At 55.6% G+C, this 26,110-nt stretch overlaps 8 protein-coding genes across 8 annotated transcripts; 5 read left to right on the forward strand and 3 right to left on the reverse strand.

Moving 5' to 3' along the window:
- Positions 1–148: 148 nt before the first annotated feature.
- Positions 149–2,623, forward strand: ERG11 (Lanosterol 14-alpha-demethylase). Its single transcript, XM_018270135.2, has 3 exons — positions 149–572; positions 622–819; positions 869–2,623. Exons 1-3 carry the CDS (start codon positions 315–317, stop codon positions 2,000–2,002), a joined length of 1,590 nt encoding a protein of 529 aa, XP_018135480.1. The 5' UTR covers positions 149–314; the 3' UTR covers positions 2,003–2,623.
- A 127-nt stretch (positions 2,624–2,750) lies between these two features.
- VE01_00608 (uncharacterized protein) lies at positions 2,751–7,087 on the forward strand. The gene is made up of 2 exons (XM_018270136.2): positions 2,751–4,226; positions 4,336–7,087. The coding sequence occupies exon 2, from the start codon at positions 5,126–5,128 to the stop codon at positions 6,593–6,595; it is 1,470 nt and encodes a 489-aa protein (XP_018135485.1). The 5' UTR covers positions 2,751–4,226; positions 4,336–5,125; the 3' UTR covers positions 6,596–7,087.
- A 516-nt stretch (positions 7,088–7,603) lies between these two features.
- Positions 7,604–11,072, reverse strand: VE01_00609 (uncharacterized protein). Its single transcript, XM_018270137.2, has one exon. It carries the CDS (start codon positions 9,808–9,810, stop codon positions 7,975–7,977), a length of 1,836 nt encoding a protein of 611 aa, XP_018135484.1. The 5' UTR covers positions 9,811–11,072; the 3' UTR covers positions 7,604–7,974.
- A 3,159-nt stretch (positions 11,073–14,231) lies between these two features.
- On the forward strand, positions 14,232–16,758 carry VE01_00610 (uncharacterized protein). The gene is made up of 2 exons (XM_059463287.1): positions 14,232–14,799; positions 14,868–16,758. Exon 2 carries the CDS (start codon positions 15,010–15,012, stop codon positions 15,814–15,816), a length of 807 nt encoding a protein of 268 aa, XP_059320121.1. The 5' UTR covers positions 14,232–14,799; positions 14,868–15,009; the 3' UTR covers positions 15,817–16,758.
- Positions 16,759–17,958: 1,200 nt separating this feature from the next.
- VE01_00611 (uncharacterized protein) lies at positions 17,959–19,430 on the reverse strand (the record flags this gene model as incomplete). The annotated part of the gene is made up of 3 exons (XM_018270139.2): positions 19,022–19,430; positions 18,788–18,953; positions 17,959–18,730 (listed from the first exon to the last, which is right to left on the reverse strand). The coding sequence occupies exons 1-3, from the start codon at positions 19,347–19,349 to the stop codon at positions 17,959–17,961; spliced, it is 1,266 nt and encodes a 421-aa protein (XP_018135153.1). The 5' UTR covers positions 19,350–19,430.
- Positions 19,431–19,714: 284 nt separating this feature from the next.
- On the forward strand, positions 19,715–21,568 carry VE01_00612 (uncharacterized protein). Its single transcript, XM_018270140.2, has 4 exons — positions 19,715–20,419; positions 20,496–20,673; positions 20,727–20,789; positions 20,843–21,568. Exons 1-4 carry the CDS (start codon positions 20,274–20,276, stop codon positions 21,563–21,565), a joined length of 1,110 nt encoding a protein of 369 aa, XP_018135154.1. The 5' UTR covers positions 19,715–20,273; the 3' UTR covers positions 21,566–21,568.
- A 252-nt stretch (positions 21,569–21,820) lies between these two features.
- On the reverse strand, positions 21,821–23,027 carry VE01_00613 (uncharacterized protein). The gene is made up of 2 exons (XM_018270141.2): positions 22,823–23,027; positions 21,821–22,678 (listed from the first exon to the last, which is right to left on the reverse strand). Exons 1-2 carry the CDS (start codon positions 22,998–23,000, stop codon positions 22,005–22,007), a joined length of 852 nt encoding a protein of 283 aa, XP_018135155.1. The 5' UTR covers positions 23,001–23,027; the 3' UTR covers positions 21,821–22,004.
- A 155-nt stretch (positions 23,028–23,182) lies between these two features.
- VE01_00614 (uncharacterized protein) lies at positions 23,183–25,963 on the forward strand. Its single transcript, XM_018270142.2, has 2 exons — positions 23,183–23,414; positions 23,473–25,963. Exons 1-2 carry the CDS (start codon positions 23,336–23,338, stop codon positions 25,803–25,805), a joined length of 2,412 nt encoding a protein of 803 aa, XP_018135148.2. The 5' UTR covers positions 23,183–23,335; the 3' UTR covers positions 25,806–25,963.
- Positions 25,964–26,110: the final 147 nt, after the last annotated feature.

Here is a 26,110-nt window from a genome sequence, read left to right on the forward strand (position 1 = left end):
AATTCTGGGGTCAATCTCAAATTCCTATAAGCGCACTCTCATTGGCTATAATGTATACGCTAAGCTAATATAATTGATTTTGCCGGGCGGTGGCAACTGCGGGAAAGGAGCCATGACACTAAGCAACTTTAATGAAATACTGCCAACGATTCGAGGGGCCAATCATAGCCGCCTTTCCTAATTCGATTATCTCCCCAGAAAACTATACAAATTGCCTCCTGTCCCTCCCTCCTGTCCTAACCAAATACCACTTTGGTTCCTACGAATTCACCCCGACTACCTGGACCGTTCCCCCGCCGAACACATACGGCACAATGGGCATAACAGAGAGCCTCACTCAGGCCGTCCTGATCCCAATCAATGCGCAGATTTCCGAGCGCGGCCTCGCCGTCGTGGCAGCCGTTGGATTCGCGTCGTTCATCGCTCTCGCTGTCGTCCTCAATGTCTTGAGCCAGCTCCTTCCCCAGAACCCCAACGAGCCACCGCTTGTTTTCCACTGGTTCCCAATCCTTGGAAACACTATCAGCTATGGAATGGACCCATATCCCTTCTTCTTCAAGTGCAGAGAAAAGGTTCGTGAACGTGAAAGTGCTGGGCGAAGGACCAAGCTGACTTTAGTAGTATGGCGATATCTTCACCTTCATTCTTCTCGGAAAGAAGACCACCGTATACCTTGGAACAGCTGGCAACGAGTTCATCCTCAATGGCAAACTCAAGGACGTCAACGCCGAGGAGATCTACACAAAACTCACCACGCCAGTTTTCGGTACCGGAGTTGTCTACGATTGTCCCAACGCGAAGCTCATGGAGCAGAAGAAGGTATGGGGTTTAAATACACTGAGAAATGATTAGTGGCTAACTGGCGCAGTTCGTGAAAGTCAGTCTTACCACCGAGACGTTCAGGTCCTACGTGCCCCTTATCGTCCAGGAGGTCACCAACTTCATCAAGACCAGCCCGGCATTCAAGGGCCCCAGCGGCAAAACCGACCTTCCCGCAGCCATGTCTGAGATCACCATCTACACCGCTTCCCGTACACTCCAAGGAAAGGAAGTCCGATCCAGGTTCAACGCCGTCTTTGCCAACCTCTTCCACGACCTCGACATGGGCTTCACCCCAATCAACTTCATGCTTCACTGGGCACCTCTGCCACAAAACCGTGCTCGCGATCGCGCTCAGAGAATCCTTTCCGAGACATACATGGAGATCATCCAGGAACGTCGCGCTGGAAACATCCCAGATGAGAATGAGCACGATTTGATCCGCCATCTGATGGCAGCGGTTTACAAGGACGGCACCCCCATCCCCGACAAGGAGATTTCGCACATGATGATTGCCATGCTCATGGCCGGACAACACTCCTCCTCGTCTACCAGCTCCTGGATGATGCTTAACCTCGCCGCCCGCCCCGATATCATCGAGGAACTCTACCAAGAACAGCTCCGCGTCCTCGGCCCCGACCTCCCTCCCTTGACCTACGAGAACTTCAACAAGCTCACCCTGAACAACGCCGTCCTCAAGGAGACCCTCCGTCTCCACACCCCCATCCACTCCATCCTCCGCAAAGTCAAGTCCCCCATGCCCGTCCCCGGAACCAACTTCGTCATCCCAACAACCCACACCCTCCTCTCCTCCGCCGGTGTCACCGCGCGGATGGAGGAGTACTTCCCCGAGCCCCTCAAGTGGGATCCCCACCGCTGGGATGCCGGCGCGGCCGGCGTCCAGATGGGCGACATCAAGGAGGAGCACGAGGACTACGGTTACGGCATGATCAGCAAGGGCGCCACGTCGCCTTACCTGCCCTTTGGCGCCGGTCGCCACCGCTGCATCGGCGAGCAATTCGCCAGCCTGCAGCTCGGGACCATCATCGCGACCATGGTGCGCGAGTTCAAGTGGAGGCTGCCTGACGGAGTCAACGAGGTTGTGGGCACGGATTACAGCTCGCTGTTCTCGCGGCCGCTCACCCCGGCCATGATCGTGTGGGAGAAGCGGGAGAAGAACTAAGGGCCGGCCTGTGATACGGTCGCTGCGGGGATGGATGGTTGGGAGTATGGATTGGCTGGCTCCGAGGATGGTATGCCGGAGTGTAAATAATTGTGTTGGGCGGCGTTTGGAACAACAGGAAACAGATATATAGATTACCTAATATCACATAATAGTTTGAGCAGCCGGTTCTAGATACGAATGAATGAAATGGGAATGCCGTTTCTCCCACTCTCTTGCTCAGTCACCGTGAACCCTCGTCTCCTCAGGCAACCGCGTATTGAACGACGTTCGGACCGCGCCTCACCTCACTCCCCTCCTCTCCCCCCAAGCGGTGAAGCCGTCCGCCAGCCCTGCCATCACCACACCCTCCCTCCTCCTCACATTCCTGCAAACGAGCACAAATGCCGCGGCCGCAAATGAGGTGACAAGGCACCACTTTTAACTCCCCCTCCCCACAAGACGTGCATCTATGTTACCCGCCCCCACGGACGCCGGCGGTAAAGCAGCGTCCGCGGCTGGCCGTTCGCTTCGTGGTGCTGTACGCGATCCGTGCTCTGTATGCATGTGTGACCAATTCATTTGGGGGCGGTTACTTTAATGCGACCGCGTTGATGGGGGAGGGCTGCGGCTGAGGCGGGGAGGTGGAGGGGAGGGTTTCGTGAGAGGGGTGGTGCTGGGGAATGGGGAGAGGCGAGTGGGTGGGAAAAGGGGGTGTTGGGTGGACAACCTTGGAGGATGGGGGAGAGGGCGTTGGGGAGGCCGGGTGCTATGATTGCCCTGCTATTGTGGATTTGGATCTGGGTCTTTTGTGTTGTAAGTTGCGGTTGCACCTGCCATTAGTACTCAGCCGGTGGTCAAGACTGCAACGGCCCTTCTCCTTCCAACAGATATCGATATTGTTCAATCCTAGAGTCACGTCGTATCGGCAATTACTCTGTTACCAACACCCCAATCCTCGATTCCAAATATCCCCACAATCGTACTTCCGTGCTCGCGCGACCTTTTCCTCCCTCCTTCCTTCCTTCCTTCTTTGCTCCTCGCTCACAGGGCCAAATATTGGGGGCCTAAACCAACAACCAGCATCGCCACAAGGCTCCGTCTCCCGCGTCACTCACTACCCTGCACTCGGCCAAGCATTGGCTGGCGACCGTTTCCCGCATCGTGGAAGGAAGAGGAAGCACGTTTCCCTCGGCTGTGGGATTTAAGGTCTTTGTGGTTTTGGGCGATGCGCGCTCGCGATTGGACGATCGAGAGCGGGAGCCATCGTCTGTCTAAATCCCATGGTGCGGGATAGGGGATGTCTAATTCTGCTCGTGGCCTTGGGCGGGCTGTTCAGAATCTAGAAGGGGATTGATCTACATTGTGGAAAGGGATCTCTCATGGAAGAATCATATGTGATATTTAGATTGGTGAGGAAACACAGAGTCGGTGAATCTCCGCGGCAATGGACTTTGGACACCGCATCGGAGATGAGTCTGAGAGGAGCCACGACAGCTGCTTCTCTTTGCTCGTGCCTATGCGGCCGTCGTTCTTGCTGAAGCCTAGCGTGGAGATCACTTGATTGAGAGTACATGCAGGATATTTCCTAGTTTTCGAGAAGTATTCGAGAAGTGGAGATGGCCATGTTGGATGAGACCGTTGGCAGTAACACTCACTGATCTATTGTGCATAGCCCCCGGCACTTAAGCCTGAGTTGGACATCACAGTCCAGTACTGTACAATTCAGTGGTGTAATTTATCTGCCTGGCCGCTATTCTCTCGGAATTCTCTTATGAGGTACAGTAGCATTGAGGAGATATCTGAGAATTACACGCGCTTGTAGTAGGGTTGTGGTGGTGGAGTGGGCATCGCCTCATTAAATCAACCTGCGCCACACTGTAGGTAGCAGGATCACCACACCACTACCCGCTTAACTATGCTGCCTGCGGCAATCACAGACATATAATGGGGTGACATGGCCTCTGAAATGGCCGCGGGACTTAGACCTACGGCTCGACCTGCTCGGAGACCTCACCGGCGGCCACTCGGAGACCATATCGGCGGCCATGCGGGCCACCGAGGCCAAGTTCAAGACCAGGCAGAGAGGGAGGCAGAGGAAAACAGCACCAAATGTGGCAGCCTAACCAACAGCAATTCTGCGATTCTGATACTGCAACAATGGGATGATCCAAACTCGGCCGATGACGGTACAGCTTTCTCCACGGAGCTCTCATCTAGAGTCTATCGTCGGTCCTCAACCCTTGTAAGTCGTCCATTTCGGGCAGGAATGTCTCCGCCCCCAACATCAATCCCTCTGGCTCTACATGTCGAAGTTACGATCTCCCTGCACCGCAAGACTAACAGTATCAAAGTCTCGTCTTGTTTCACGGCATGATACAAGTCCTATTCTCTCTGCCTCAGCCAGGATCCGCGGGCAGTGTCGCGGTGGCCTGATGAGAAATGGGAAAAGCAAGTTCTACTATCATCGTCGACGGCGGGGACTATGACGCTTACGGTTATTCCGGGCACGCGCGGATGCAGAAGAAAAATGAGGCCTCTGTGAGGGGGCGTCGTTTGATATCCCACCATAGGGGACGGCGGGGACGACGGGGCTGTCATCCTAGTTGCTCGCTTCAGGCGTCTGCGGCTTTTAACTCGCTACCGCCGGGCGGTTCAATGATGCTGTGTGGATATTGTGGCTTAACCGGCATGACAAGCTCGAGAAAGATAGCAACGCCCGCATTACCTCGCAAGTCACCATACCTTGTGCTCTGAGGTCACAGAAGGCAGGTTCCGTGATAAAAAAAACCCCAACGCGATGTACTCATGCACTGGGCCTCGCCATGGCCGGCCTGGTATCATTTCTCATACTTTCCATCTGATGGAGATCCGCCGCCCTGGATGCTGTGCAAGCGCCGTTGGAAAGGTTAGAGAGGAGGCCTTGGGCCTGACCCTCCTCGATATCACATTATTCACCGCATTGCCGATTTTAGGCCGGAAAGCCTTGCTACTGCTGCTGCTACTGACGGTTCAGGCCGAAGGCAAACACCAACCAACACGCCGGGATGCTGTCCGGCGAGGACTATAAGACTCAATGGAAGCCATCATGAGTTTCTCCCTCTCACACCTCATCCAGCATCCCATCCTCAACCTCAGGCGCATATGTCTTCTCCCACCTCAGGCTTCTCCCGACTCTCCCTCTCCAGGATGGCATCCACCCGCCCAGAAGATGGTGCTACCCAGCCCAGCAACGACTCCTCCGACGCCTCCTCCGACGAGGACAGCAACGACGACTCCGGCGAAGACTCCAGCCCCGAAGACGCCTCGATCCTGCGCTCCGCACACACCAAACTCCGCTACGACACCAGCCGCCTCACCCGCAGCACCACCCGCCGCGCCCGCGCCGGCCTCAACGAACCCTTCACCCTCGGCCACTGCTCCGTCTACAACCCCTCCGAAGGCTCCGAGTACTTCGCCTTCCAGATCTTCGAGACAGTCAGCTTCTCCGTCCGCGTCGGCGCCCCAGACTCAGAGTACCGCAGCCTAACCTGCCACTGCGACTCCGACCCCGGCCCCTGCCGACACATCTTCTGGCTCCTCGACCAAATCGCCTCACACACCCTCTCCACCTCCGACAAATCCACTCCCCTCCCCCTCTCCCCCCGCGGCTTCTCCCGCGCCCCCGCAAACGCAGACGCCTACCACCACATCACGGCCTCGGGGCCACATCTATTCCAGGAACTCGACTGCGACCTCCGCATCGCCCCGTCCTACGTCGAGCCCTCCCCCGCCGCCGCCACAGCAGCGAGAATAACAGATATCCGCGACATCCTCGCTTCCTTCTCCCCCGCAACCCGCGACGACTACAGGCCCGACATCTTCTCAGCCCTCCCCGCCGACCCCTCCTCCCCTCTCCTCTTCCCCACCGACCTCGAGAAGACACTCGCTCACGCCGCGCTCGCGAACCCGGATCTATTTCGCCATCTCCGCGCGCTCGTCCCGTCGTCCCATTGCGCGGCTAGTTTCTTCCGTAAGCAGCGCGCGAGAGCGGCGGCAGCGCTGGCGAAGTTGGATGCGTATGCGGCTACGCGACCGCGTGCTGCTGCTGCGGGGGGGCCGTCGGTGGTGGTGCATGATGTTAAGTTCGCTGCAAATGCTGTTTCTGAAGCTGTTGCCGCGATCCTGGCTCGTGTTCACGAAGCGCGCGCACCGTTGTCTATGGCTGCTCGCCAGGCTGCTGCTGAGTCCCTCGCCCTCACGCTGCTGGATCTCTCGAAGCGCAATATCGACGTCTACGCCACGCCCACATGGAAGGGGACGCGTCAGCAGACTCTCCCCTTGACGGATCGGAATATCTTTGCCCGCTTCTTTGGGAGCGAGCCCCCTGCGGGGGGGGAGCGGTTTTTGGTCGATGGATTGGCGGATTTGGGGGATGCGGGGCGCGGGGTGGTGGGGGTGCTGGAGGAGGCGAAGGAGGCGTTTGGGGGGAGGGCGGCGCCGGCGGTTTATGGTGAGAAGCTTGGGTGGCTTGTGGGGAGTCTTAGGGGGGGAGTAGAAGGGGGGAGTGCTGGGAGGGAGGGGAAGAGGGGGGCGGGGGAGGGAGAGGGGAGGGGGAGGAAGAGGATGAAGTGAGCGGAAGCTAACATCGTGTCTTTCCTGCCCTGGATGTGGCTGGTTGCTCTTTTCGTTTGTCGTCTACCGCGCGATTTTTATTTCTTTCGTTTCTTCGGTGCGAGAGGGAGGGGTTGCGAGGGGATGGTGGGGGGCCCTGTTGATCAGATTCCCCTTGCTTGCTTCGTCACCTTTCTCCTCTTCTCTCGTGCTGTTTTTTATCATCTTTTTATCTCTGCTTTTATCTTTACCGCTGTTCGCTTTTCCATTCTTCATTGTCCATCCCGAGGCTGTCTGTGACGGTCTCGGAGTGGATGAACCGTAACCGAGGAGGATGGTTGTTTACTTTGTTCTGTTCGGGTTTGGGGAATATTAAAATACGAAAAGACCAAAAAAAAGAATACTTATCTAATGCCTTCAATCTCTTCCTCATCTTTTTTTACTACAGATGGGGAATCTTAACTAGAAAAAAACAACGTAAAAAAAATGAATAGTTTTTATACAACGCTTCCCCTCCTTTTTTCTCCTATTTATGTATATCCTCACCTGCTAACTAGTTCGCTCCTTCCCTCGCCACCCCCTTCCTTCGCTTCTCCCCTCTCAAATCTCTATCCACTCCCCACCGCTCCTTCCCTCCGAACACAGCTTATGAGCTCCCTCGCGCCTTCCCTGCGCCGAGCGAAGACACCTCGTTCGTTCGTTCCCTCCTTCCTCCCATCGCTCCTTCCTCCCATCGCCCCTTCCTCCCATCGCTTCTTCCTCCCATGGCTTCTTCCTCCCATGGCTCCTTCCCTTCCTTCGCTCTTTAATATAGGAAGGCGCGATACGCCTTCTTATACACACTACATACACCATGGCACTGAAATCCCACCCCCACACACATGGCGGATGGCGGCGGCATTGGATTGGCAGAGGTTGGGTGGGTTTGGGGCTGGTGGGTTTTGTTATGCTGGCGTTTTATTTATATATTATCTTGGGAGGTAATTAGTTAGTTAATTAGTTAGTTAGTTTAACTAGGCACATTTGTGTAGGTAATGTAGGTATGTAGGTAGGTGATTTGTGATTCCGAATTTGGATTTCTTGTATATGCTATATCTATTGCGACATGCCTGTTCTCGCTCTGTATGCTATTGCTGTACTATGCCATTGCTGCTGTGCGTCCTGCCACTAGCTGCTTCCTTCCTCCCTTCCTCCTCCTCCTCAAAATAGGTGAGTGAGTGAGTGAGTGAGTTTTCCGAGTTCCCGTCTATGTACCCCCCCCCCCCCAAAACGCCAATGCAACCCCGCCTTTTTACCCATCGCTAGATTTTTCAATATGCTTTTTTCAATAACACCAACAACACACACACACACACACAGAGTCCTTGAAGCGGGCAAGAGGGAAGAAAGGGGCAGAAAATCTACCAACTCACGCCCCTCCACCCAAACTCCCCATCAACATTAACCCACCCCCCCTTCTCAACCATCTCCCACCCCCCCATCACAGCAAGGATTTTACACCCCATACTCCCAACTCCACACACAATCCCCCCTCCCTCCCCCTCCCCCCCACCCGCCCCAGCAAGCACAGCCAAATCCAACAAATACGCCCGTCCCACCAAACCCCTCAACCTCCACCCCTCCCCCCCCACCTCCCCGCCCTTCCCAAGTCCCCAAAACATCCCCGCAAAAAACCCCCCCTCCCACCCCACCGGCGCCTCAATAAAGCGTCTAAACATACCCCTCTCATCCGGCTCCCCTTTTTCCTGCGACGCCGAAAGGGGCGGGCGGGATGCGAGTTTGATAACCGATTGCGCGCGCACGGAGCCGATGAGGTCGTCGTCGGTGTAGACGTCTGGGTCGTCGGAGGCGACTACGAAGACGCTCCTAGCGCGGTGGGAGGAGGCGGAAGGGGTGGTGGAGGGGAAGGAGGTGGAGAGGAGGGAGTGCGCGGCGGAGGTGTAGTGGGGGGTTGGGATGTAGGCGTCGCGGTATTGGAAGGATAGAGGGTGCGCGTCGCCGTGGCGGATGTGCATGGCTACTATCTTCCCGGGTGTCTCGGGATGGGCGACCATTGAGCGGAGTTCGGCGAGGCGATCTGAGACGTGCGTGGCATCCTCGGGCTTGAGGTGGAAGAGGGCTTCGTAGCCCTTCCTCGCGAGGTCGAAAATGGGTTTCTGTCGCGCATTGCCGGCGCGATGCGCGTCTTCGAAGGCGTCGTGGAAGGCGCCGCCGAAGGTGTGGGGGGTTGTCGCTGCGGAGACGAGGAGGTGGGCTGCTGAGTGCGGACACGGGGTTATGTGGTGACGCGGCGGGGGACGGCATGTTGCGGGCGGGGGAGGGAGGAAGAAATCGGTGTATGAACCGTAGGGCCACCTCGTGTCGTCGATGAAGAAGGCGCGGTCTTCGGAGAGGGCGAGGCCGTAGGCGGTCCAGAGGAGCATTAGGGTTGGTGCGAGCCCTGCGGAGGGGGTCTCGAGGGTTACGGTTAGGGAGCGCGTGCAGGGCGGGAGAGAGAGGGAGGAGAAGGATTCCCCTAGTAGTGGAGGCGGAGGAGGGCGGGAAGGGCGGTATGTTAGTCCCGCGGCTTGGGCGGCGGAGAGGAGGAGACCGAGACGGTCGGCGAGGGTGGGGTCGAGGAAGTTGGGATCGATGTGCGAGTATGGCTTATGCGCGGCGGGAGGGGCGGATTTGTGGAGTAGGCTGGATACGTGGGTGGCTATTTCCCCGGTTTGGGCGCAGAGCTCGGCGTAGTCGGAGGGGTGGAGGGGGAAGGCCGTGTGGGGGGGGATGGAGATTGTCCAGCGCGGTTTCCCGGAGGAATCGGTCACGACGACGGGGGTGGGGAAGTCGGGGAGTGAGTCGTCGCCTACGAGCTCGTAGGAGGTGCCGGAGTCGGTGGACCAGGCGCCCATGGAGGGGAGGTGCCGGTGTGCGCGCAGGAGGGCGGTGGCGTAGTAGACTATTGTCGAGACCCCAAAGACCCAGATGAGAAACCGGGTTAGCCGCCGTAGGCGCCGCGGGGTGGGCGAGGGAGGGGGTTTCCCGTGCCGTGGGACCAGGGCGGGGAGGCTGGGGGATGGCGGGGGGGAGGCGAGGAGGCGCGCGAAGGTTGAGCGGGAGGTGGTGGCGGAGAGGGGGCCGTGGTCGAAGGAAGGGGGGCCGCGGCGGAGGGTCATGCGCGTGGGGGGGTTGGAGGGGGAGAGGAGCATGTTGGCGCGGGTGGGGGAGAGGGTGAGGTCGAGGTGGTTCGTCATGGGATGAGGGTGGTGAGGGTGAGGGTGAGGCCTGGAGACCCGGATGGGTGGTGGTGAGGGTTGGAGGCCAGGTGGGTGATGGTGAGGGCCGGCCTGGAGAAGGTAGCTTGGCGGCGGTGATCGATGCCAAGCGGTCCAGACAAAGTAGCTAGCTGCTCAAATGGCAGTAAGAAAGAAGAGAGCCGGTTCCTTGAAGATATATCCCTTCAGCCGCTCAAACGTAGATAGAAATCGGTGTCGTGCCAGCACCGACAAAGTTTCCTTCCGTCTCGCGTTGTCGTCTTGAGTATATCCTCTGTCGAAAAAAGTTGCAGATAGGAAAGAAGATAAGAGGTTTTGACCCTCAGAAACAACAAACAAAGAAATAAAATATAAAAGAGATAACGAAAGAGGTGATGTCGAAATAGAAGAGAAACCGCCGCAGCGCTAAACGTTGCACCTTCTTTGTTCGCGCCCGCGTGGTGTGCGCGGGTGTCCGTCCGTCCGTTCGAGGATCAAAAATTCGCGTCCGTCGCAGGGCTGTTTGAAGTGCGTGCCGATCCCTTTGGGTGGTTGCGGATCACACACCTGGGTTGGTATGTGTATGCGTAGATCAGCGTCGAGGGTGTAGTTCGGGATTGACTGATTGGGGCCTGCAATTCCTGTATCTCTTTCCTCCGAGGTATTGTCCAGCTTCCTATATCGTATCGTATCCCGAGCGATTGGATGGCGGCCTCCCTTGAACAATCGTGCAGTGACCAACAATTATCGTTGCTGCTGTAGACACGGACACCTTCTCCAGAGAAAGCGGGTCAAAGCTGGCAATAACAACAACAAACTCCGATTACCCTCCCTTCTCTCCCATACCAAGTCGTTTAAACAAATCCCTTTCCTCGTCCGTGGGCCCCTTCGAATACAGGCCACTCCCCTTGTTCCTGTGTAGCTCGATCGGCACACCCGCGTCAATCGGGCGTCTCGCGCCGATCGGTAGCTGTGGCTGGGATGGGGTGGATGTATGACGTCGCCCTTGGGATCGGCGAGGTGGATACGGTGGGTGTATCGTATCGTGTCGGAGGTAAGGGGGGTTGGTGGGAAGGGGAAGGTGAATCGCAGGTGTGTTTGTTGTCTGAGGTGGGAAGCGGGAGGGAGGTATGGAAGAGAGGAGACGAGAAGAGGAGGTACGGAGAAGAAGAGAAGAGGAGGTCAATGCTGGGCAGGGGGAGGTCGAGCTGGGGAGGAGGGAGGGAGGGAGGAGAGAAGAAGGTTAAAATTCGGCGAGGGAAGTGAACTGGGAACTGGGGGGGAAGGGTGGGTTTATACGGACGGGGATACCCTCATACTAGCCGCCAGTCCCCCTTGGGATTGGACGACTGGCATGGCATACTACTTGTTTCCCTGACTAGAAGTGGGCAGGAACTTGAGTCTTGATGTCTTGATAGGGTGTATGGCCTGTCTGTATAACTTCGACTAACTCCCTAAACTAGGGATATAGCTCCTGTCAGTTTCTTGGTCGGTCCGTCTTTTTTTTCGTTCGTTCGGCCGGCTTCTGTTTTTTTTTGGCCTCTGTGGTATGTGGTATGTATGGTGGCGGCGGTGGTCAGAACTGGAGAGAGGACAGGCTACGTCTCACATTCTGCAGGGCAGGGTGGTGGTGCATGGGGACAGCTGGGAGTGGACGGTGGTGAGTGGTGGCTGGGCCCCTGAGATGGCCCGGCACTTGGATGAAACGGAGCTACGGGGGGGGGCGATTAGGGGGCTAAGGTGGTCTGTAACATTCCGACTCGTTGAGTGGTGAGTGGTGGGTGGTGGTGGGTGGTGAATCGTGAATCGTGAGTGGTGGTACTGTATGCAGTGGTTGAGTGGATGCATAAGATGGGTTAACAGTCATCTATCTGGATGTTTGTTTGTGCATGGAGTCCTGTTGTGCGTGGTATGATGTGGTGTCTCTCTGCGGTTGATTGTCCACCTGTGATATTGTGTGATTGTACGATCGATCGCCGTTGAAGTTGTTTCCTGTGTTGTGAGTACTCTGCTAGCCCCGTAGTTGTGTTTCTCCGTGAGCTGAGCTGGGATTTTAGTTCCTGTGGTTCTTGGTTTCCGTGGATTGGCAGTGGGTTTGGCAGTGGGCTGGCAGTGGGTGAGGGCCGAGACTTGTGGTGCTGTATCCTCTTATGTGCCGTGTGTGGAGACAGATGGGCAAGAAGACAGGACGACAGAACAAGACGACAGGTTGTGTAGACACCGACTGGCGACTGCATACACACATATACAGCATACATATACCGATAGACATACATACAGACAGACATACAGCCAGACACCGGATGAACACAAACATGCGTCCGTAGTGTTCAGGCTGATAGCTTCTGCTGCTGCTGCTGTAAAGTGGTAGAGTCAGTCACTCGCAGTCTGTGATACCACTCTGCATACATGCAGTACGGCAGTTGCAGTCAATTGAAGAAAGAGAAGCGAGGAGGTGAAGAAACCACGTATCCTTTTACTCCTATACCAACTGTTCTACCACGAAAGTGATGGTGTTACTATTCAGCACAGCAGTGTCAGTCAGAAGTTGTCCTCAGGCATTCATCAAGCAGTGTTCCTTGGCAATAGGGATTGAATACACCAGCACCTCTAACTAGCCTGACTTCCAAGGCCGCACTTTTAGCATAGCATAGTTTTTGCATGTGAAAGACGACATTTGAGACATGAGTGCAGTATGAGGTAAGGGACACAAGGGACAGAATGCGCGAAGGGACGAAGGGACGAAGGGACGAGAGGAACGGGTGGTAGTGTAGTGGTAGTGTGTGTAGTGGGGATCCAGTCCAGCAGTCAAGGGAGCCGAGGGAGAGGGTCCTTTATTCTCTAACTGTTACCAGAGTTGGAGCTGCAAAAAGGGTATAGGTGGCAATCCCCCGTTGCTGTCTGTCGTCTTTGTCGCCACCCTACGTACGCATAAAGACAAGGCCAGGACACAGACGAACAATCATGTGCGCCTAACAATCACACACACGAGTTTACACACAAGTCAATCAACCATCGATGACGTAGTGTGTTGTTACCAGCCGCCGTTGAAGAAAGCAGTTAGTTTAGTTAGTAGCTGCTGTCTACCATACTTTAGAGACCAGCAGACCAGAAAACAACGAGCCCACCATACGGAATACAGCCATATAGGGATTGGAGGACAGGAATAGGATGATGGAATAGACACGGCTAGACTAACTAACTTACACAGCCTCTACCGTCCCGTCTTTTCTTCAACTGCCCGCTGTCTATCTTCGGTTGCACACCCAGCTAGTATCGTACGACTGTTCTTGCTTCGCTTCTGCTTCTGCTTCTACTTCTACTTCTATGGTATAAAACTGCTTCTATCGACATGACGGAATGCTATTATCCATGCTAGGAGAAGGGAGAGCGACGTGTGTGTGCGTTACTCTGCTGAACTACCACTACTGCTACCACTATACAGACTACAGACGACTACAGCTACAACCACCAATCGGCAAATTGTGGTGCAGAACCAAATGCTGTTGACGATACCATATACTGTCTTACGTTGCCAATAATGTTTGGCGAATTATAGTAATCGTGCATAGAGGAGGACATGATGCACGGACACGACACGCATTCACGTAGGCGGTCGCGCATTTACGGTTCATCCACTTAAGCACTATCCACTCAAACACTCATGCACCTAGGCACTCACTCTCTTATCCTCCCGTCCCTCTTATTTCTGTTACTCTGTAATGGCCACATGTAATAATATATACATATATATATATATATCGTCGTATAACATTACACAGCACCTAGCATCCAACCCACTACCACTTGCCCCCAAAGCTTGTCATCACCTCATCCTATCCTGTCCTACCCCATCCTACCCCATCCTACCCTATCCCGCCCTGCCCCATTCCACCCTCTTCCATCCCGCTGCATACTGTGGTTAATGAGTAGTGGTTACCCCAGCATTCTAGCCGCCCTCCCTTAGACAGACTACATCATCATTCCTTCCATCTTCCATCCCAATTCCCAATCCCTAATTCAAATTCCCCATCCAAATCCCCGAACTACCTCACTATACACTAACATAGTTTCTCTCTAACTATCCCCGATCTACCACTACTAACTAATACCAACTATACTCTACTATAGTCCCCCTCTAACCATCCCCCTCCTCTCCCTCTATAACACATGTTAGTGGTCCTTCCATCCCTCCATCCCGCTAACACCTCATCCCTCTCACCCTTCCCCCGGTCCCCTCTACCCTTCGACCCTTCTTACCCCACAATCTACCACTAACCTACTCCACCACCCACCTCTAATCGCCTATTAACCTTCCCCCCCTCCCCCCCCAATCCAAGCTCTCCCATTCGCCACACCTACCCCCTACCACCCTTCCCTTCTTCCCCCCGCCCCAACTACACCAAACAACCCTTCCCAATCGCCGGCCGCTATCCCTGATTACGCTAAGATACGTGCGTGCTTATGTACGCCTAACCCAGAACCAGAACACCACATACCTACACTACCTACCTGTGCCTACTATACAAACCCACAATCCATCCACCACCAATATATCCTGCCTCCCCCCATTTTCCCCTCTTTCACAAAAGGTTCCTTTCCATCCTTCATATTAGAACCAACATCACGAAACATCGTTTGCCTTGCAAGAAAGATCCGATTGCGAGGTCACAGCAGAGAGAGAGAGATACAGCTGCTCCATAGCTGCCTGTACGAACCGAGAGAGAGCTCTGACTGAAACGAACGAGAGCTCGATTCGCCTGAAGCTGCTGCTGCTGCTGCGTCACGACTCAAAGCGAACCGGAGAAAGGCATACAATTACTCATACTCCCATTCACGGACGAATTTGCCAGCTGTGCAGTATATAAAGAGGGTGAACCCCGCAACGACGATACTGCTGTCGACAGCTACGCCACCCAACAAAGACGCACCACCTCGCCGCTGCAATACCTACTCCGCCCACCCGAGGCATTCCGCGGAAGTGACAAGGTCAGTGGCGTCGTCAGGCAGTAGACCACGAGGAGAGGAGAGACGCTGACCAAGTCTCCAATCTACAGTTCACATCTACGAACCCAATATCTCCGCACGAACAACCCCGACACCTCATTACCAATCCCACATACATCCATTCACCCGCCACACCACACCACCACAAAGCCAACACCTCCATCCACCACCACACCCACCACATCCCCAACAATGACCGACGACACCCCTACCCCTACCCCCGACCACCACCGCCGCCGCGGCTCCTTCTCCAGCGCAACCTTCTCCGCCATCTTCGGTCCCCGCGGCGCCCCCACCAACGGCACCAACGGCACCCCTCCCGGCCGCCAAAACCCCTCCCCCCCTTCCTCCACCACCTCCACCTCCACCTCCACCACCGCCCCGCTCCCCACCCCCTCTTCCCGCCGCCGCATGTCCATCTCCACCCTCGGCCTCTCCGGCTCCCCCCTCTCCAGCTCCGCGGGGGCACCAAACTTCTTCCCGCGCGACCGCCGCGCCAGCATCGCCTCCTCGACCGCCTCTTCCAGCCTGCCTAACTCCGCGGTCTCGGAATCAGCTATCGAAGACGATTCCCCCGATTCGGGGGGTAGTGTGCCGACCACCCCGTTCACGAGACATATGTCCTTCGGCGGGTCATCGGGGTTGTTTCCCCGCGGCAGCGGAGGGGGACCGACGAGTCCGCAGACTAAGTCCAGAAGCCCGAGTGATGCGGGGGGTCTGAATTGGTCGGAGCAGTTTAGGGAGAGAGCGGCGAGCGCGGTGCATAGACCTATGATGGGGAGTTCGCCACCGGTTGGGGGGGCGGGGTTTGGGAGTATGAGTGGGCAGGGAGGTCAGGGACCGCCGCTGCATGGGAGGGCGAGGAGTGAGGGGGGAGATCAGGTGGTGGCCCAGCCGCAGGCGAGGACGCAGCCGCTGCCGGTGCCGCAGAGGAGGGAGAGGAGGAAGCCGGATGAGGTAGGGGAGAGGATGTTGAGGGGGGAGTTTTATATGGATTGAGGTGTTTGTGTGCGTGAGAGAGAGAGAGAGATGGAGGGAGAGAGGGGGTGTTGTGTGTGTATATGTGTGTGTGTGTGTGTGTAAGAGGGATAGGAGGTGCGGATGATGCGTGTAGCTGGCCTGGTGCCGCTACATTTGTCACGTCGCTCGCTCGACTGCACGTTGGCTGGCAGGGTTTGAGGTGGTGAGACTACTGCTGGCTGGCACGGCGGATACATGGACCCTCTTCTCAGCACCGCATCACACATACTGCTCACCCCCCTGCCACGCACGCGCGCTCTACCTTATACACATACCACCTCTTCCCATCAACCCGCCCGCCGCAAAACGAAACGAAACGAAACGAAACAAACAAGAAAAAAAACGCCACCACCACCATCATCGACCAACAAACCCGTCTACTCACTCGCTCCCTCCACCTAGGGCAAAGCATAAACAAAACCAACCAAAAAAAAGGGAGTTGCGGCAGATGCGATAGCGAAAGTGGCTGACCCGCCCCGAGAGCGTTTTTGTGGGAAGTAAGGAAAGGGAGAGAAAGGGTGGGGAATTATATTAGATATAAAGAATGTGGCCGGGGGGTGAGGGGGTGAGGAGAATATCGACATGCCGCGGGCGCGGAGCTGATGGCTCACAATAGGCTCTTCGGGCAGTGTTCGATGTTGGGATGGCTTTGCATGCATTACCTCTTGTACGAAATCACCATACCTTTTTTTAGAGAGTTTGCTTTGTTCCCTCTCTTTATCACTTGTCGTTTTGTGTGGTTATGGTTCTGTTCTGCTTCTTGTATGAATAGTCTCAAGATTATCTCAACCCTCTTCTTCTTTGTTATTTTTTTTTTTTTTTTTTTGGAGCTGTGGTGGTGTGCAAGGGGGTTGTTTCGGGAAGAGCGTATTTGGGAGACGGCTGGCGGGACTAGCTTAGCTTGGCTGGCGGCAAGGGGGAGCGGAGGGGGGATTTGGGTGAGATTGTGATGGCTTATGATGGATGAGCATGGAGGTTCTTTTTTTTTGGGGGGGGGGGAGGGGGCGCAGGCGTCTGAACGGACTGGGATGGATTTTTTATACTGCACTGCACTGGGCTATGCTTGGGTTTCGGTTTGGGTTTGGGAGTCTTCTAGTTTGGAGTTATTATTTCATTTTTGGGAGGCTACGAGCTACGGGGCGGTTTTACGAAACTTGAAATGCGAGGAATTAAATGAAATAAATAATGAAAAAAACATCAATATAAATGAAACCAAAAAAAAAGGCCAATGCGAGTTCTCGTGTGTTGATCGTATGACAAAAAAAAGTGAGAAATGAGCGTAGAGTGTGAGCAAAAGTGAAGAAATGATGCATACACTAAACAACCACACCAACTCCATGAATAACCCCAAATGGGTAGGTAGGTAAACGCTAACATCTACATCATATCTCTCTTATTATACCTAGCAAGGAAGGAAGGAACGAGGGAGGGGCTTTGCCCGGGGGGGGGGGGGGGGTAGTAGAAGGGTGGAAGGTGGAAAGGAGCGAACGTTTGTCTTGCTTGCTTACCATAGGGAAGGCGCGAGGGGGGAGGAGGAGGATAGCGTGGAGGAAGATAGCGAGGAGGAGGGGGAGGAGGATATCGAGGAGGATAAGGAGGAGGTGAAATGCGCGCGCTGCCATGAACTCGGAGTCGTCTGTTCGGATTCCCAAACCTTGTGCCGCCTGTATGGGTGAGGGTGTGGATTGTACGTTCTGCGAACCTGAGGAGAGAGGAGGAAGATGATGAGGGAATCCGCTTTGCGTGTGATGTGATGGATGCTGGGAGGTGGGCGTGTTGTGTGGGCTGGGGAAGTTGTGTGAAGGGTGCGTGGAGGTTGGGATGGCGTGTACGATGCCCGATGAGGATGACGAGGGGTGGAGGGAGGAGGGGTGGCATTTGCAAAGGGTTGGGGGATTTGGGGTGTGATGGGGGTGTGGGGAGGGGAAGGGGGGAGAAGGGTGGATGGGAGTGTGGATTGGAGATGGTGGATGGATATGTTTTCTAGAACTTTATGGATTTAAAAAGCCCGCCGGATCAATAAGTATCATCCGCTCCACTGTCATCGCCATAGAGAAGTGAAATCCATACCCAATACTACTCTACCAACCTAAGACCAGCTCTGCCACCCCCCCCCCCTTTTTAATTCGAGCTCCTCAAACTCCCACCCCCCTCCACCCTCCTCAGAATCTCCGGCTTACACCCCTCCACCCCATCAATACCCGCCAACCCCAAACTCATCTCGAAATCCGCCAATAACCCCCTCAACACCTGTTTCGCCCCTTCCGCGCCACCGACTGCGAATCCATACACAGCTGGCCGTCCTACTAGCACTGCTTCTGCGCCGAGACTGAGGGCTTTAATAACATCCACCCCCGTCCGGATGCCCGAGTCGAATAAGACGGTGATTTTATCCCCTACCGCAGCTGCAATCTCAGGAAGAACTTCAAGAGATCCAATCGCCCCGTCGACTTGTCGCCCGCCGTGGTTAGATACCACTATACCGTCCATACCGGCTTCAACTGCTAGTCTAGCGTCGTCGACGTGTTGAATCCCCTTCAACACAATCTTCCCCCCCCACCACCCCCTCAACATCTTCAAATCCTCCCACGTCCTACTCCGCCCCGGACACACCTCCCTCACCCACCCCGCACTCGCATGTCCGATTTTCTCCTCCGGCGTCGCCCCATCCATAGCAGCCGCAAACCCGGCGCGGAATACAGGATCGCTGAACCCGACTGCGTTGCCCACGCCTTCCATGAAGGGGATGTAACCTTCGTCTAGGTCTGCGGGGCGCCAGGCGAGGGACCAGGTGTCGAGGGTTACTACTAGCACGCTGAAGCCGGAGGTGGTGGCGCGGGTGAGGAGGGAGCGCGTTATGGCGTCTGTGGAGGGCCAGTAGAGTTGGAACCAGCTGGGGGGGGGTTAGTGGGGGGTTTCTTTAGAAAATAGAGAGAGGGGGAAGACGAACCGGTGCCCCGATCCTGATGCCTCGGCGACTTCTTCGATGGTGCTGCTTGCTGCTGTGGACATGATGTAGGGGACTCCGATGTCTGCGCATGCTTTTGCGAGACCGACTTCCCTATCCTTGTGAAAGATAGTTTGCACGCCCACCGGCGCCATTAAGATGGGTGAATCTGCACACCTATTAGCCCTACTCCATCCCTCCCCTTTATATGACACCCCGTAGACCCCGCGCACTCACCATACTTAACCCCAAACAACTCCACCCCCACCTTCTTCGCCGACGTATCCCTCAACATGCGCGGCACGAGCGCCCACCGCCGGAACGCCTGCCGGTTCGCGTCCATGGTGGCGCGCTCGCCGGCGCCGCCGGCGACATAGTTGTATGAGCGCAGGGGGAGGGCGGCGCGGGCTTGTTCCTCGAGCTTGTTGGGGTTGGTGGTTATGAGGGGTTTCTTGCCGTGGAGGATGGAGGAGGTGTAGAGCTCGGTTTGGAAGGCAGAGTAGTTGGGGGGAGCGGGGGAGGAGGGGGAGGGGTTAGAGGCGGCGGAGGGAGCAGTTGAGGACATGGTGGGGGATGGGGGTTGGGGTTGGATAGGGATTAGAGATGCTTTGAGGGTATAGGAGGATGATTTCAGAAAGATGATGGGTTATGGGAGTGTTGTGAGGATGGAGAGTGTCATACAGCGGTTATCATGTTATGTTGGAGGGGCATATGAAGTCAGCCTCGGCCTGTTGCGTTCCCCGCACCTTGTGCATTCGCTGGACTAATGGAATATTATAAAGTCGAGCAGCGCCACAAACTCTTGGTTGTGTTCCTGTATCTATTCTTTACGAGACCTGTTTTATTATGCCAGCCTGGATCACAGGCAGGACATGTGGATATAGAGAGGACCCTCCGGTATAGTGTCTCACCTTTAAATACTAAACTCAACACTTGAGTAATCACCTTATTTCTATACCATACGCACTATATACACCACGGACACGGGGTATATGTTCCACTACGGAGCATAGAAACTCAACCCCCGACAAACCCGCGTGGAGTTCCAAAAAGCTTGTTGATCGCAACGTCACCCCCCCAAGCGTTTCAAGCGAGGTTAACCCCAACCTACCCCGCAATTTCCACCCCCCACCTCCGTCGCACCCACCCACCTGTACCACCCTAAACAACGCCAAACTCACTGACTCGGACATTTCGACAGCCACCCCCCTCTAAGCCCCATCAACGCCGAGGATACAGCTTCCTCTACGGATGAAAGGGCGCGGATAGTCGGAGTAACTTTGATCAACGCGGGGTCTATAGATAAAATTCTCATATATATACAACATTTCTACATCAGCCCATTCTCAGAGCTTGAACACTTCATCATCTCACCTCCATCCCACAAGTGAATTGAAAAGACCCTACCTACACTTCTCATCCATCCCTTACCACCTCCAAGCAACCCACATCCCCAGATCCTCGTCGCCTCGACACCCCGCATCTCAAAATGGCCGAAGCAGCAGCAGCTCCCCAGACCTTCGACATCCCCGCCACCTACAAAGCCGCCGTCTACGATGCCCCCGGCACAATGTCCACCAAGATCGAGACGCTCGACACTCCCACCCCCGGCCCCGGCGAGGTCCTCGTGCGCCTGTAAGTCCATCTGCATCTGCCTACCTCCCAAACCTACAGTCCCCAGAGCGAGCACACCCCGCTAACCACCCCCCAGCACCCACTCCGGCGTCTGCCACTCCGACCTGGGCGTCATGACAAACTCCTGGAAGGGCCTCCCCTTCCCTACTCAGCCCGGTCAGGTCGGCGGCCACGAGGGCGTCGGCGTCATTCACAAGCTCGGCCCCGCTGCCGGACCTAGCAACGTCAAGGTCGGCGACCGCGTTGGTATTAAGGTTTGCATCCCCCTCCCAAAACCATCCAAGAAACCCAAACTAATGCCTCCTAGTGGATCTCCTACGCCTGCGGCTCCTGCGCCGCCTGCTCCGTGGGCGCCGACGGCGTGTGCTTCGTACGTCCCCCCTCCCCCCTCTCTTCCTCTACACTAGCTAACACGCAACCTAGAACCAAAAGATCTCCGGCTACTACACCCCCGGCACCTTCCAACAATACGTCCTCGCCCCCGCCTCCTACGTAACCCCCATCCCCGCCGGTCTAAAATCCGAAGCCGCCGCGCCCCTTCTCTGCGCCGGTCTAACCTCCTACGCCGCGCTCCGCAAATCCGGCGCACAGTCTGGTCAATTCGTCGTCATCGCCGGTGCGGGCGGTGGACTGGGACATCTGGCTATCCAGATTGGTGCTAAGGGGATGGGATTGAGGATGATTGGAGTTGATCACGGGTCTAAGGAGGAGTTAGTCAAGGAGAGTGGCGCGGAGGCGTTCTTCGATGTCACGAAGTTCGATGATAAGGGACTGGCGGAGGAGATTAAGAAGGTTACTGGTGGCCTTGGAGCGCACGCCGTGATTGTGTGCACGGCGGTGAACAAGGCGTATGCGCAGTCCCTGGGCTTGCTGAGGTTTGGGGGAACGGTGGTGTGTGTGGGTATGCCGGAGGGGGAGCTGGTGCCGATTGCGAGTGCGGATCCCGGGTCGTTGGTGGCGAGGCAGTTGACGATTGTGGGGTCGGCGGTGGGTAATCAGAGGGAGGCGGCGGAGGTGTTGGAGTTGGCGGCGAGGGGACTGGTGTCGACGCATATGAGGGTTGAGAAGCTGGATAATCTGACGGAGGTGTTTAAGGAGATGGAGGGGGGGAAGTTGCAGGGACGGGTGGTTATTGATTTGGAGTAGGGGGTTGAGTTTGGAGTAGAGGTATGGGAGGCGAATGGGTGGCTTGAATGAAGAATCATATTTGTATTCCTTTGCTGCGGGTTCCTTGCCGTGTCTGGACCAAAATTTGAATGCAGGCTTCCTTAGATCACTCATCAATCCGCTCGGAATAAGGGGCGCGAAGATGGGTGGCCGTATATTACGTTTGGCCGCACTTGTCGGAGGCGACGGCGTGTGTTGATATCTGTCAAGTAGTTCGACCATTAAGGAGAGATGCTGCAGAATCGAAATCCATTCACTATGCGTAATTCAAAGACTTGCACCACCATGATGATACAATTCTATACTTCTCAATATAGCCACCGTGCCAACACTCATCGTACACTGCCTACTATACACGTCTCTATGTAAGCCTAAAACGCCTTTTTATATATGCTACAATCACCCCCCCTTTCCTCCCCTACCGCGTGAACTGCGGGCCCTGGAACTTGCTATCCCCAGCCGCATCCGCCACCACATTCCAATCAATGCGATCCCACCACGCCTCCAAGAACTGCTTCTTCTGGAGCACACCCCAATCCGGCATGTACACGTGCTGCCACGTGCTCACACACAATATCGGGTTAACATCCACACCTCCCGGCGCCGACTTCGCCGACGCGCTGAACGGACCATGCGCACCGACCGTGTTGGCAATCGGCATATTCGCAATAGCCTGCTGGCGGTAGTACTCGGCCGCATTAGCCGGGTCGGCAGACACAGGCGCGGACTCGGTGTTCATGTCCTTAGTCTGGCGGCGCCAGTGGGCGCCTGGGTAAGGGGAGCCGGCGATGTAGGTGGTGAGGAGCGCGTATTTGCCCTCCTTGGTCTTGACGAGCCAGACGAAGCCGGGGCCGAACATGGCGTTGGCGGTTGCGACGAATTCCTTGCGCAGGGTGTCGATTGAGGAGAAGGAGGCTTCGAGACCGCGTTGCAGGGAGGCGGGCATGGTGGTCGTCTCGGTCGAGAGGGTGGAGAAGAAGAAGTGGTTGTTGTGCGCCATGGAGGCGTGGTTGAAGAGGGACGCCATGGATGGCTGGCGCGCGTACTTGATGAGGAGGTTCTTGGTCGAGCTCGAGTAGTCTTCTCCGGATCCTAGGTGGTGTTAGCCGGAGGCTTCAGAAGGGGTGGTGGATGACGGGAGGGAGGGCAGCGCGAGTCAATTGCAGAGTCGTGCACTTGTACAAGCAAATTGCCAGGGCGAGAGGGATTGTAGAAGCCATCCAAGAGAATACGCACCAACTGTGAGGGCATTGAGCTTCTCAAGCATCAACCCTTGGTATTCGGTCCACGCAATTCTGAAGCCATCCTGAGTGAGGAGGCCCGGAATACCCTCCTGGAACTTCTCCAAAGGCGGCAGTCTGTGTATCGATCTCCGCAGAGTCGGCAGTGCCCGGATAATGCGTGGCCGTAACATTTTGATGGTAGTGATGCTTGTCGCTGTATATCCACCCCAAGGATTTTACTGAAGCTCTACAAATAATTTCTGCCTAGGATGCAAGGCTTAGACGGTAACGGAGATACGATTTGCCGATATGCAAGGGGTCAATTGCCACCCGAGGTATCTCCGACCGACGCGAGGCGAGCTCCGATGAGCGACTCTTGGATCGTGGATACAGACGGGAAGGTGGATGAGATATCAATCTGCTAATGCCCATACATGCGTTCTTAATATGCAAAGTTATAGAAGTTGTATGGCAAGAGTAGGATTCTTGCGGCATCCCCCCTGAATACTGTGCATGCTTGTTTCCCATGGGGACAAGCACTTGGATGTCAGATATGAACGAGCAAGTGGATCTCATGCGAGAGAGGGAGTATCCCATGCTCAAAGGTATGCGTAAATCAGTTATATTTAATATTTAATATTAGGAAACTAATTGTCGATGTAGATGAAATATACCTCGACCATGCCGGAACAACTCTCTACGCAAAGTCTCTCATGGAGCGGTTCGCCACCGAAATGATATCGAACCTCTACGGAAACCCCCACTCTGCCTCCCCCTCCTCCCAGGCATCTACGGCGCGGATTGACGATGTACGGATAAGGGTTCTGGAGTTTTCCAATGCCGACCCGGTCGATTTCGATGTCGTCTTCGTCGCCAATGCGACTGCTGGGATAAAACTCGTCATGGATGCATTCCGCTCGCGTGACGATGGTTTCACATATGGCTACCACAGCGACTCACATACAAGCCTCGTTGGCGTTAGGGAAACGGCTGTAGAAAGCCTTTGCCTTGGCAGCAACGATGTTGAGGCTATGATATCTGGATCGCTGCCGTTCTTCAATGGTGGCGGGGACGGCCGGTTGGCGCTTTTTGCCTATCCTGCACAATCGAACATGAATGGAAGGAGGCTACCACTCCGTTGGACAGGCCAATTGCGCACGGCTTCTGAGGGGACATCAAAGATATATACGCTGCTGGATGCGGCGGCTCTGGTGTCAACCTCGAAGCTAGACCTAGGTGATGTCCGGAACGCCCCGGATTTTACAGTCCTCAGCTTCAATAAAATCTTCGGCTTCCCGGACCTAGGGGCGCTGATAGTGCGAAGAGACTCTGCAGATGTCCTGCAGGGCCGCAAATATTTTGGAGGTGGAACGGTCGAGACTGTCGCTTGTATCAAGGAGCAATGGCATGAGCCAAAGGTTGAAAATATACACGCGAGTCTTGAGGATGGTACCCTACCAATGCACAATATTATGGCCCTCGGAATAGCTATGGATGTCCATAAGGAGCTGTATGCGTCGATGGATAGTATATCCGAGCACACGCTGTCTTTAGCACAAAAGCTCTACTCTAGCCTCAGGCTGCTGAAACATGCTAATGGGGCTGACGTATGTCGGCTTTACGTGAGAGACGCTCATTCCTTCGAGGACAAGTCTACACAAGGTCCTATTGTCACATTCAACTTGATGGATAGTCATGGTGCATGGGTCAGCAACACCGAGGTCGAGAAGCTAGCAACGGTTCGGAAAATACATATCCGAACTGGTGGACTCTGCAACCCCGGTGGCATAGCCAAAGCCCTCGACCTCTCGCCATGGGAGCTTAGGAGAAATTTCTCCGCAGGTTACAGATGCGGCGGCGACAACGACATAATCTCCGGCAAGCCCACCGGCGTCATTCGAGCCAGTCTAGGTGCCATGAGCACCCTCCGCGATATCGACCGATTCATCGAATTCATCCAGGAATTCTACGTCGAGAACGCCCCCTCCCCCTCCCAAATCCCCCTTCCCCCCTCCACCGAAAACACCCTCTACGTCGAGTCCCTCACCATCTTCCCCATCAAAAGCTGCGGCGGCCTCCCCATCCCCCCCTCCACCGACTGGGAAGTCCGCCCCGAAGGCCTCGCCTGGGACCGCGAATGGTGTCTCATCCACAAAGGCACCGGCCAAGCCCTCAGCCAAAAGCGGTACCCGCGCATGGCCCTCCTCCGACCCTCTATCAACTTCGCAACAGGCCACCTCATAGTCACATACCTCGACCAGTGCCTCCTCGTCCCCCTCTCCCCTGACCCTTCGCTCTTTGAGCCTGCGCAGCGCGCACTCGGCGCTCGCGTATGCGGTGATAATGTCGCGGCGCAGACATACGCACAACCGCACATCAGCGCCTTCTTCTCCGACGCTCTCGCTGTTCCATGCACCCTCGCACGCTTCCCAGCCGGCGGCGCCGGTCTGACCACTCGCCACTCAAAGGCGCATATGCAGCGGCACCAGCGCCCCAAGAGGCCCCCATCATGGGCCTCCATTCCCGGCGCCTTTCCCCCCACACCACCAGACTCTGATAGCGAGTGTGCCATGGCGCCGCGCCCAATCCTCTTATCGAATGAAAGCCCGATTCTTCTAGTCCACCGCGCGAGCTTAGACGCGCTCAACGCCACCATCCGCTCCACCGGCGGTAAAGAAGCTGATGCGGCGGTGTTTCGGGGGAATGTGGTTGTTGGGTCTCGCGGCGGCGGGGAGGCGTATGCGGAGGATCAGTGGGGGGCTGTGAGGATTGGGGGGGTGGGGTTTAAGATGCTTGGGGCGTGTAGGAGGTGTTATATGGTGTGTGTGGATCAGGTGACGGGGGTGAAGGATGAGGAGCCGTTTGTGACGCTGGCGAGGACGAGGAGGTTTGAGGGGAAGGTGTTTTTTGGGGGGCATATGTGTGTTGATCCTGGAACGAGGGGGAGGACGATTAGGGTTGGGGATGTGGTGGAGGTGGAGGGAGGGGGGTTGTAGGGATGGTTGGGTATTTGGATAGCTGTTTGGATGGCTGAATCTATTTATGGTACTTGGTTTATAACATTATATTTTGTATAAAGCAAGCAATTGCTGCAAGGAAGGTATGAATCTGTGCTTCGGCGATTGGTAGAAATAATACATTGATACATTGGATATTCGATATCTCCAAAGAGCGCAGCGTTGGTATACGAAAAACGACTATTAAACCCCCATCCCACCCATATAACAACCAAACTCCCCCAACCCCCCCCCCCCAGCACCTTCCCTTTCCCCCCAAAAAAGCAAAAAACACCTCCTGCAAA

Source organism: Pseudogymnoascus verrucosus (assembly GCF_001662655.1).
Source record: "Pseudogymnoascus verrucosus strain UAMH 10579 unplaced genomic scaffold scaffold_1, whole genome shotgun sequence".
NCBI lineage: Eukaryota > Fungi > Ascomycota > Leotiomycetes > Thelebolales > Thelebolaceae > Pseudogymnoascus > Pseudogymnoascus verrucosus.

Bases quoted from the DNA above. Each gene is read 5' to 3' on its own strand.
- VE01_00609 (XM_018270137.2), bottom strand. From the start codon at position 9,810: ATGACGAACCACCTCGACCTCACCCTCTCCCCCACCCGCGCCAACATG.
- VE01_00614 (XM_018270142.2), top strand. From the start codon at position 23,336: ATGGGGACAAGCACTTGGATGTCAGATATGAACGAGCAAGTGGATCTC. The intron at 23,415-23,472 runs GTATGCGTAAAT...TTGTCGATGTAG, and splicing joins GGAGTATCCCATGCTCAAAG to ATGAAATATACCTCGACCAT.
- VE01_00608 (XM_018270136.2), top strand. From the start codon at position 5,126: ATGTCTTCTCCCACCTCAGGCTTCTCCCGACTCTCCCTCTCCAGGATG.
- VE01_00613 (XM_018270141.2), bottom strand. From the start codon at position 23,000: ATGTTACGGCCACGCATTATCCGGGCACTGCCGACTCTGCGGAGATCG. The intron at 22,679-22,822 runs GTGCGTATTCTC...AACACCACCTAG, and splicing joins GCTCAATGCCCTCACAGTTG to GATCCGGAGAAGACTACTCG.
- ERG11 (XM_018270135.2), top strand. From the start codon at position 315: ATGGGCATAACAGAGAGCCTCACTCAGGCCGTCCTGATCCCAATCAAT. The intron at 573-621 runs GTTCGTGAACGT...TGACTTTAGTAG, and splicing joins TCTTCAAGTGCAGAGAAAAG to TATGGCGATATCTTCACCTT. The intron at 820-868 runs GTATGGGGTTTA...TAACTGGCGCAG, and splicing joins AGCTCATGGAGCAGAAGAAG to TTCGTGAAAGTCAGTCTTAC.
- VE01_00610 (XM_059463287.1), top strand. From the start codon at position 15,010: ATGACCGACGACACCCCTACCCCTACCCCCGACCACCACCGCCGCCGC.
- VE01_00612 (XM_018270140.2), top strand. From the start codon at position 20,274: ATGGCCGAAGCAGCAGCAGCTCCCCAGACCTTCGACATCCCCGCCACC. The intron at 20,420-20,495 runs GTAAGTCCATCT...ACCACCCCCCAG, and splicing joins GGCGAGGTCCTCGTGCGCCT to CACCCACTCCGGCGTCTGCC. The intron at 20,674-20,726 runs GTTTGCATCCCC...AATGCCTCCTAG, and splicing joins GCGACCGCGTTGGTATTAAG to TGGATCTCCTACGCCTGCGG.